General features: G+C 27.3%; 1 protein-coding gene across 1 annotated transcript; it reads right to left on the bottom strand.

Annotated features, from left to right (window-relative positions):
* Nucleotides 1-6,321: 6,321 nt before the first annotated feature.
* LOC143191867 (uncharacterized) lies at nt 6,322-7,680 on the bottom strand. Its single transcript, XM_076397307.1, has 4 exons — nt 7,450-7,680; nt 7,161-7,306; nt 6,831-7,101; nt 6,322-6,701 (listed from the first exon to the last, which is right to left on the bottom strand). The coding sequence occupies exons 1-4, from the start codon at nt 7,543-7,545 to the stop codon at nt 6,453-6,455; spliced, it is 762 nt and encodes a 253-aa protein (XP_076253422.1). The 5' UTR covers nt 7,546-7,680; the 3' UTR covers nt 6,322-6,452.
* Nucleotides 7,681-11,293: the final 3,613 nt, after the last annotated feature.

The following is an 11,293-nucleotide window of genomic DNA, read 5'->3' as shown; positions in this document are numbered from 1 at the left end:
ATTAGGTTATATAGTAGAGTATATAAAGTATTTCTAACAAAAAAAATTAATCGATTTCTAATAATAAATAAGGATCTCACAAAAGTATATTATTTTTGTATTGTTTGGGATCGGCACCGACTTCAAACTGATCAGTTGGTAGTAGTTAAACTAATATTGTAAATAGATAAATAGGTTTAGGTAGGCATTAGCTAAATTAGGTTATATAGTAGAGTATATAAAGTATTTCTAACAAAAAAAATTAATAGATTTCTAATAATAAATAAGGGTCTCACAAAAGTATATTATTTTTGTATTGTTTGGGATCGGGACCGACTTCAAACTGATCAGTTGGTAGTAGTTAAACTAATATTGTAAATAGATAAATAGGTCTAGGTAGGCATTAGCTAAATTAGGTTATATAGTAGAGTATATAAAGTATTTCTAACAAAAAAAATTAATCGATTTCTAATAATAAATAAGGATCTCACAAAAGTATATTATTTTTGTATTGTTTGGGATCGGAACCGACTTCAAACTGATCAGTTGATAGTAGTAAAACTAATATTGTATATAGATAAATAGGTCTAGGTAGGCATTAGCTAAATTAGGTTATATAGTAGAGTATATAAAGTATTTCTAACAAAAAAAATTAATCGATTTCTAATAATAAATAAGGATCTCACAAAAGTATATTGTTTTTGTATTGTTTGGGATCGGCACCGACTTCAAACTGATCAGTTGGTAGTAGTAAAACTAATATTGTAAATAGATAAATAGGTTTAGGTAGGCATTAGCTAAATTAGGTTATATAGTAGAGTATATAAAGTATTTCTATCAAAAAAATTAATCGATTTCTAATAATAAATAAGGATCTCACAAAAGTATATTATTTTTGTATTGTTTGGGATCGGCACCGACTTCAAACTGATCAGTTGGTAGTAGTAAAACTAATATTGTAAATAGATAAATAGGTTTAGGTAGGCATTAGCTAAATTAGGTTATATAGTAGAGTATATAAAGTATTTCTAACAAAAAAAATTAATCGATTTCTAATAATAAATAGGGATCTCACAAAAGTATATTATTTTTGTATTGTTTGGGATCGGGACCGACTTCAAACTGATCAGTTGGTAGTAGTTAAACTAATATTGTAAATAGATAAATAGGTTTAGGTAGGCATTAGCTAAATTAGGTTATATAGTAGAGTATTTAAAGTATTTCTAACAAAAAAAATTAATCGATTTCTAATAATAAATAAGGATCTCACAAAAGTATATTGTTTTTGTATTGTTTGGAATCGGCACCGACTTCAAACTGATCAGTTGGTAGTAGTAAAACTAATATTGTAAATAGATAAATAGGTTTAGGTAGGCATTAGCTAAATTAGGTTATATAGTAGAGTATATAAAGTATTTCTAACAAAAAAATTAATAGATTTCTAATAATAAATAAGGGTCTCACAAAAGTATATTATTTTTGTATTGTTTGGGATCGGGACCGACTTCAAACTGATCAGTTGGTAGTAGTTAAACTAATATTGTAAATAGATAAATAGGTTTAGGTAGGCATTAGCTAAATTAGGTTATATAGTAGAGTATATAAAGTATTTCTAACAAAAAAATTAATAGATTTCTAATAATAAATAAGGGTCTCACAAAAGTATATTATTTTTGTATTGTTTGGGATCGGCACCGACTTCAAACTGATCAGTTGGTAGTAGTAAAACTAATATTGTATATAGATAAATAGGTTTAGGTAGGCATTAGCTAAATTGGGTTATATAATAGAGTATATAAAATATTTCTAACAAAAAAAATTAATCGATTTCTAATAACAAATAAGGATCTCACAAAAGTATATTATTTTTGTATTGTTTGGGATCGGGACCGACTTCAAACTGATGGGTTGGTAGTAGTTAAAACAATATTATAAATAGATCAATAGGTTTAGGTAGGCATTAACTAAATTGGGTTATATAGTAGAGTATATAATATATTTCTAACAAAAAAAATTAATCGATTTCTAATAATAAATAATTATCTCACAAAAGTATATTATTTTTGTATTGTTTGGGATCGGCACCGACTTCAAACTGATCAGTTGGTAGTAGTTAAATTAATATTGTAAATAGATAAATAGGTTTAGGTAGGCATTAACTAAATTGGGTTATATAGTAGAGTATATAAAATATTTCTAACAAAAAATATTAATCGATTTCTAATAATAAATAAGGATCTCACAAAAGTATATTATTTTTGTATTGTTTGGGATCGGCACCGACTTCAAACTGATTAGTTGGTAGTAGTTAAACTAATATTGTATATAGATAAATAGGTTTAGGTAGGCATTAGCTAAATTGGGTTATATAGTAGAGTATATAAAATATTTCTAACAAAAAAAATTAATCGATTTCTAATAATAAATAAGGATCTCACAAAAGTATATTATTTTTGTATTGTTTGGGATCGGCACCGACTTCAAACTGATCAGTTGGTAGTAGTTAAACTAATATTGTATATAGATAAATAGGTTTAGGTAGGCATTAGCTAAATTGGGTTATATAGTAGAGTATATAAAATATTTCTAACAAAAAAAATTAATCGATTTCTAATAATAAATAAGGATCTCACAAAAGTATATTATTTTTGTATTGTTTGGGATCGGCACCGACTTCAAACTGATCAGATGGTAGTAGTAAAACTAGTATTGTAAATAGATAAATAGGTTTAGGTAGGTATTAGCTAAATTCGGTTATATAGTAGAGTATATAAAATATTTCTAACAAAAAAAATTAATCGATTTCTAATAATAAATAAGGATCTCACAAAAGTATATTATTTTTGTATTGTTTGGGATCGGCACCGACTTCAAACTGATTAGTTGGTAGTAGTTAAACTAATATTGTAAATAGATAAATAGGTTTAGGTAGGCATTAACTAAATTGGGTTATATAGTAGAGTATATAAAATATTTCTAACAAAAAAAATTAATCGATTTCTAATAATAAATAAGGATCTCACAAAAGTATATTATTTTTGTATTGTTTGGGATCGGCACCGACTTCAAACTGATCAGATGGTAGTAGTAAAACTAATATTGTAAATAGATAAATAGGTTTAGGTAGGCATTAACTAAATTGGGTTATATAGTAGAGTATATAAAATATTTCTAACAAAAAAAATTAATCGATTTCTAATAATAAATAAGGATCTCACAAAAGTATATTATTTTTGTATTATTTGGGATCGGCACCGACTTCAAACTGATCAGATGGTAGTAGTAAAACAAATATTGTAAATAGATAAATAGGTTTAGGTAGGCATTAACTAAATTGGGTTATATAGTAGAGTATATAAAATATTTCTAACAAACAAAATTAATCGATTTCTAATAATAAATAAGGATCTCACAAAAGTATATTATTTTTGTATTGTTTGGGATCGGCACCGACTTCAAACTGATCAGATGGTAGTAGTAAAACTAATACTGTAAATAGATAAATAGGTTTAGGTAGGCATTAACTAAATTGGGTTATATAGTAGAGTATATAAAATATTTCTAACAAAAAAAATTAATCGATTTCTAATAATAAATAAGGATCTCACAAAAGTATATTGTTTTTGTATTGTTTGGGATCGGCACCGACTTCAAACTGATCAGTTGGTAGTAGTAAAACTAATATTGTAAATAGATAAATAGGTTTAGGTAGGCATTAGCTAAATTAGGTTATATAGTAGAGTATATAAAGTATTTCTATCAAAAAAATTAATCGATTTCTAATAATAAATAAGGGTCTCACAAAAGTATATTATTTTTGTATTGTTTGGGATCGGGACCGACTTCAAACTGATCAGTTGGTAGTAGTTAAACTAATATTGTAAATAGATAAATAGGTTTAGGTAGGCATTAGCTAAATTAGGTTATATAGTAGAGTATATAAAGTATTTCTAACAAAAAAAATTAATCGATTTCTAATAATAAATAAGGATCTCACAAAAGTATATTATTTTTGTATTGTTTGGGATCGGCACCGACTTCAAACTGATCAGTTGATAGTAGTAAAACTAATATTGTAAATAGATAAATAAGTTTAGGTAGGCATTAGCTAAATTAGGTTATATAGTAGAGTATATAAAGTATTTCTAACAAAAAAAATTAATAGATTTCTAATAATAAATAAGGGTCTCACAAAAGTATATTATTTTTGTATTGTTTGGGATCGGGACCGACTTCAAACTGATCAGTTGGTAGTAGTTAAACTAATATTGTAAATAGATAAATAGGTCTAGGTAGGCATTAGCTAAATTAGGTTATATAGTAGAGTATATAAAGTATTTCTAACAAAAAAAATTAATCGATTTCTAATAATAAATAAGGATCTCACAAAAGTATATTATTTTTGTATTGTTTGGGATCGGCACCGACTTCAAACTGATCAGTTGGTAGTAGTTAAACTAATATTGTAAATAGATAAATAGGTTTAGGTAGGCATTAGCTAAATTAGGTTATATAGTAGAGTATATAAAGTATTTCTAACAAAAAAAATTAATAGATTTCTAATAATAAATAAGGGTCTCACAAAAGTATATTATTTTTGTATTGTTTGGGATCGGGACCGACTTCAAACTGATCAGTTGGTAGTAGTTAAACTAATATTGTAAATAGATAAATAGGTCTAGGTAGGCATTAGCTAAATTAGGTTATATAGTAGAGTATATAAAGTATTTCTAACAAAAAAAATTAATCGATTTCTAATAATAAATAAGGATCTCACAAAAGTATATTATTTTTGTATTGTTTGGGATCGGAACCGACTTCAAACTGATCAGTTGATAGTAGTAAAACTAATATTGTATATAGATAAATAGGTCTAGGTAGGCATTAGCTAAATTAGGTTATATAGTAGAGTATATAAAGTATTTCTAACAAAAAAAATTAATCGATTTCTAATAATAAATAAGGATCTCACAAAAGTATATTGTTTTTGTATTGTTTGGGATCGGCACCGACTTCAAACTGATCAGTTGGTAGTAGTAAAACTAATATTGTAAATAGATAAATAGGTTTAGGTAGGCATTAGCTAAATTAGGTTATATAGTAGAGTATATAAAGTATTTCTATCAAAAAAATTAATCGATTTCTAATAATAAATAAGGATCTCACAAAAGTATATTATTTTTGTATTGTTTGGGATCGGCACCGACTTCAAACTGATCAGTTGGTAGTAGTAAAACTAATATTGTAAATAGATAAATAGGTTTAGGTAGGCATTAGCTAAATTAGGTTATATAGTAGAGTATATAAAGTATTTCTAACAAAAAAAATTAATCGATTTCTAATAATAAATAGGGATCTCACAAAAGTATATTATTTTTGTATTGTTTGGGATCGGGACCGACTTCAAACTGATCAGTTGGTAGTAGTTAAACTAATATTGTAAATAGATAAATAGGTTTAGGTAGGCATTAGCTAAATTAGGTTATATAGTAGAGTATTTAAAGTATTTCTAACAAAAAAAATTAATCGATTTCTAATAATAAATAAGGATCTCACAAAAGTATATTGTTTTTGTATTGTTTGGGATCGGCACCGACTTCAAACTGATCAGTTGGTAGTAGTAAAACTAATATTGTAAATAGATAAATAGGTTTAGGTAGGTATTATGCTAAATTGTGTGAATATAGTAGAATATAAAGTATATGTGGTAGGTAGGTTAAATACGTTTTTTTGTTTATTTGAATTTAGTTAGTATAACAAAAGTTAGATTATTATTTATCTTTTAGTGAGATTTGCTTTTTGAAGTTCAATTTTTTGTTAAAAATATTTTATTATTACAATTATACAGTAAGTATTACAATAGAGCGCGAAATGAAAAATGCAGCTTGTATGAGGAAAAATAGCTTCAGAACCCGGGGTCCGCTACATAGTCTAGGTGATGGATGGTAAGTTATGATTTCTTATGATATATATAAAGCCTTATGTATATTTGTCACTATTTCTTTTACATTATTTCCAAACAAAATATTGAAATTTTGAATATTTGTTCACAGATCGTTACGTAGACAGTCGACCAATCAAATTTGGTTATTTTAACCAAGATATACCAAGCAAACTATATTCGCATAAGGTATTTACTGCTTTATTTGGAACATATCACACAATTACTTAATAATAACAAAAATAAATACAATAAACTGACAAAGCAACATTTATTGGATGGAAATATTTGATACTTATTTAATATACAATTATAATAATATATTGTTATGATAAATACAACAGTTAACTACAATTAAGTATTATCTTTGGTATCGACAAAATAATTTAAATTTTGTTTGAATTTTAGATTATCGTAAAGGCTCACGAGAGAATGAAACCGTCTGAAATATTTAACACTAATAATGTCGTAATCACAATTTTTCCCAATACTATTAGTTAAGTGTTTAATGATCATAATTAAAATGAATGAATCATTGTTTCTTGAACTTCTTCAAGATTGGATAGATGTTGTCGAACGCCTCATTTATCTCATGTCGCCTTTTAGCACCAGTTAACACCACTTTACCCGAAAGGAATACCAATAATACGATCCGAGGTTTCACCATACGGTAAATTAGTCCAGGGAATAGTTCCGGCTCGTAGGAACTGAAAGAGCCGTGCTTTAAGGCCAGACCTTCCAATCTGATCTGAAAATTGACATCGCTACTTCCTACCATATTCTGTAACAGAAACACATTGTAAAGTTTTATTTTCAATAATAAGTTTTAGTTAGAAAGAAAATTTTATTATTTCTTTAAAATTCTCTATCAAGAAAAGCCTTTGATGTTATTATTGTCTACAATATTCACCTGTATTTTAAAATCCAAGAATTTGGCGGGAAATCCGAGTTTCTGTATTATACGGGCAAATTTTCTCCCCGAGAGCCTTGCGTCTTCTTCGCTCTTTGCACCTGTGCATACCATCTTCCCTGAGCTAAATATTAGGGCTGTAGTTCTTGGTTCCTTTATTCGCATTATCACAGCAGGGAACCGTTGTGGATTGTATTCCGTGTTTCTGGCATGTAATGCTATTTTCTTCAGGTCGAGTTTGCAGTCCAAGTTTACAGTTGATACGATGTTCCTAGAAAAAAGAAAATTAGAAATGTTACCTATGAACTTTATGAGGTAATTTGCACATACTGTAATTGAGGTTCAATTCCAGGGTCTACTGAATGAGGTGTCATGGGGGTCATAGGGGATGATATTGTAGGGACCTCTATAGTAGGTGTAGTACCACCGGCTTCTGATCCTCCTAAGTTTACCATTGGTGTCATTATAGTATGTTGCTGTAATAATAAAAATTTATATATATATGTATAATTTAATAAGATTGCTTTGGTATCTTGTAATAATAATCATAATATATGAACGATTTAACAAAATACAGAAGCCCATTTTCATAACGTAGCTATATATTTAGTTTACTCACTGGTGTCTGTGGCGTCATTACACTATGTATTTTCGAAATAGGTAAGGCAAAGTCTGTGACATATTTTGTGTAAGGCAATGACATACTATTGTCCATTCCTAAACCTAAAGTCGGTGTTAGACCTCCTCTTGGTGCTGGTGATGTTATTTGACTAGAAACAGGCTGTATCTGCGACTGCTGTTGCAAAGCACTTGGTAAAATTTGCTGATCTTCTTCTGGTTGATATAAAGGCGTACCTAAAAAGTATTGTAAATGATAGTTTAATTTAATAATACTTATTATTTGATCTAGATTATAATATTTTTAATTTTAAATAATACTTACCAAGACTAGGCATTCTAAAGCAAGGGCTAAGAAACAACTCATCCATTATGATATATGAATTTATATTATTTAATTCTAAAACCTTTTACACTAAATTCACTTAAAAATATAAGTTTATATATTTTTCTTCATCAGGCAGATTCTAGAAAATGAATGATTATAATTCGTTCGTTCGGGGCAATATATATATAGGTATAGGTTCCTCCTACCCCCTCCTCCTCCTCCTCCTGCTCCTCCTCTTACACCCTCCGATTTCTACGTCCAATAGTAAGCTTTAGACCTAGGTAGGGATATCGGTAAAATATTTATAATAATTAAAAAATTTTAATAAATAATAAAAAAAAAATTTAAAGAAATATAAAAATATGCTTTACCGATATTTAAAAAAAATTAAAGTATTTCTTGAATATTATAAAAAAAATTATTTATATTTAATAAACTTTTAAAATTGGTGTTGTATTTTAAAGTTTACCTGAGAATACATTAAAAATCATAGTGATCCAGAGATTCGGGTACTTTCGCCACTATTTATATATTGTCGGCGCTCTATACTCCGGGCAAGCTGAAATACTATACCGTTAGGCTATTTACTCTATGGACGTAATTTATTTTAGAATAACAATTATTAAAAATATTTATAAAATAAATATTTATAAATAAAAATAATTATAGAGTAGGTACATTTTTTACTATTTGGTACAATATATAGTTCTTGCCTTTAGATTTGGTAACTCAGCAGAGTACTATTCAAAGAAAATGGCGATAAACGTTACTGCTTTGATTTAATGTTGGATTTTTATTTATTTAACTATTAAAGCGTTTGATATGGCATTTTACAAAGTTCCTTTTTTTCAAAAAAAATCAATTTTTCAGAAAACAATGAATTCAGCAATAATTCATTTATTATGTAAGACCACGAAGATTTTAAAAATATTCGTTCACCTTTACTTAGTCTTCCCATTGTAATACTTAATAAAGTATTAACTGCATAATTTATTGAGTAAATATTTATCTCTAAAAAGAGAATAATATTTTTTTATAAAATAAGTAAAGAACAGGCGAGTTCAGGTAAGCAAAAGGGTATTCCTTATTTAATTTATAAATTCAGTTCAATTTTTTTGCATTTCTTTAAAGTCAGCAATAATTAATTTATTGGGTAAGACGACAAAAATTTTAAGTATATTAAACAGTGACGGAGCGGGTTGCTTTACTCTTACTTTTTGTTGACTAGCAAAAATTGTATGGGAATATAGTAGAGTATATAAAATATTTCTAACAAAAAATTTTTCACCGACCTCAAAAATAAATAAAGATCTCACAAAAGTTAAAAAATAATCAAATTTAGATATTAAACACAAAAAAGCTTTTAAGATGAATCATGTTCATAACATTTATTGTAGTAACTAAAGAAAAATAAACAGAAAACTTATTTAACCTATCTGCTACATGTATTTTATGTTCTAATAAATACACACTTCTTAGCTTATTACCTACCTGAACCTATTTATCTATTTACAATATTATTTTAACTAACTTAACAATCACTGTGAAGTCTGTGCCAAGCAACAAATTATTTTTGATCTTTTCGTAATTTATTTTAGTGTATTTGTCACAAAGTATATTATTTTTGTATTGTTGGGGATCGGTACCGACTTCAAAGTGAACAGTTGGTAGTAGTTAAACTAATATTGTGAATAGATAAATAGGTTTAGGTAGGCATTAGCTAAATTGGGTATATAGTAGAATATATAAAATATTTTTAACAAAAAAAAATTGACCGACTTCATAAAATAAATAAGGATCTCACAAAAGCTTAAAAAATAATCAAACTTAGATTTTAAACACAAAAAACCTTTTAAAATGAAATATTTACATAACATTTGTCGTAGTAACTCAAGAATTATAAACAGAAAACTTATTTAATCTATCTACTACATGTATTTTGAGTTCTAATATATACACACTATTTAGCTTAATACATACCTAAACCTATTTGTCTATTTACAATATTATTTTAACTAATACCAACTAATCACTTTGAGTCGGTGCCGAGCATCAAATTATTTTTGATTTGTTCGTAATTTATTTTTGTGTATATGTCACAAAAGTATATTATTTTTGTATTGTTTGGGATCGGCACCCACTTCAAACTGATCAGTTGGTAGTGGTTAAACTAATATTGTAAATAGATAAATAGGTTTAGGTAGGTATTATGCTAAATTGTGTCAACATAGTAGAATATAGTGTATAGGTAGTAGATAGGTTAAATACGTTTTTTGTTTATTTTTATTTAGTTACTACAACAAAAGTTTGATTATTATTTAACTTTTAGTAAGATTTGCTTTTTGAAGTTCAATTTTTTTGTTAAAAATATTTTAGTATAAGAATTATATAATAAGTATTACAATAGAGCGCGAAATGAAAAATGCAGCTTGTATGAGGAAAAATAGCAATAAAGAAACGATGATTAGAAATAAGGACCGCTTCAGAACCCGGGGTCCGCTACATAGTCTGCGTAATGGATGGTAAGTTATGATTTGTTCACAGATCGTTAGGTAGGCAGTCGACCAATCAAACTATGGAGAAGCTCACGGAAGAATAAGCTTGTTGACATTGCAACGACGAAAGAAAAGAAAGAGGCAGCTCTGATTATTAATTTACTAACGTCAAATGATACTACATAACCTGTAAATGTACTATATGTTCTCACTACATGTCTCGTGACTTATTTATCAGAAAATAATATAATATGATCGAGGTTGTTTTCATCATAAGTGATTAATACCAGTATTATTATGAACAGTAATTTATTTAAATACTAGCTGGATAAGATTCATTTACTATATATCTAATAAGTCTATGGTATATGCACGTTTAAGACATTGTTCGTTAATATATATATAGGTCATAAATATAAAATAAGATAAATTAACCTTTTTACTAGAAATTAAGATTATTAAAATTGTACAAGGAAGTGACTTTAAACATTTAATCAAGAGTTAAGGCATGCCTACAATCTTTGAAACATGAACTCCTTTATTTCATCGTAATCATATTTATATATTATGGATTTTCTTTAACAATGATGTGACATGTATCTATCTGAAAATCTATTATACATTACATCTCTTTAATAGTAGAAGTGGCCACGTGATGAATGAATCGTCATTCATCAAAGCATTTAGAAATAATCTTGTTCAATATAACGAATACTATTTCTTTAACATAATCTCAACAAAATCTTTAGCCAACTTACGGCAATCACTTTCATTATTTCACACGTCATTTTCTCTCTCTCTATAATTATCAGGATTTAACATATCCTAGAAAGAATTATTGTCTATGGTTCTTGACTCTAGATTTTTAGTTGTCCTTTATTCCTATTGACTTTAACATCACCATCGTGTTTAATTCTTTTAGCTACTAAAGCATTAGTACTTGGGAAACAAAATTGCAGCATTTCCAAATATGAAATTGTACATTTGAATTAGTATTTAATTCAAAATATTTCATAAATAAG

Source organism: Rhynchophorus ferrugineus, unplaced genomic scaffold (genome assembly GCF_030347505.1).
Source record: "Rhynchophorus ferrugineus isolate W39M unplaced genomic scaffold, kcgeb_rfMv2 rfM2, whole genome shotgun sequence".
Taxonomy (NCBI): domain Eukaryota; kingdom Metazoa; phylum Arthropoda; class Insecta; order Coleoptera; family Curculionidae; genus Rhynchophorus; species Rhynchophorus ferrugineus.
The sequence above is the reverse complement of the archived record's forward strand: the minus strand, read 5'-3'. Positions and strand labels throughout refer to the sequence as shown.

Excerpts from the sequence above, each read along its gene's own strand:
- LOC143191867 (XM_076397307.1), bottom strand. The coding sequence starts at position 7,545 with ATGGACAATAGTATGTCATTGCCTTACACAAAATATGTCACAGACTTT. Across the intron at positions 7,307-7,449 it reads TAATGACGCCACAGACACCA|CAACATACTATAATGACACC; the intron begins GTGAGTAAACTA and ends TTATTATTACAG. Across the intron at positions 7,102-7,160 it reads GGAATTGAACCTCAATTACA|GAACATCGTATCAACTGTAA; the intron begins GTATGTGCAAAT and ends TCTTTTTTCTAG.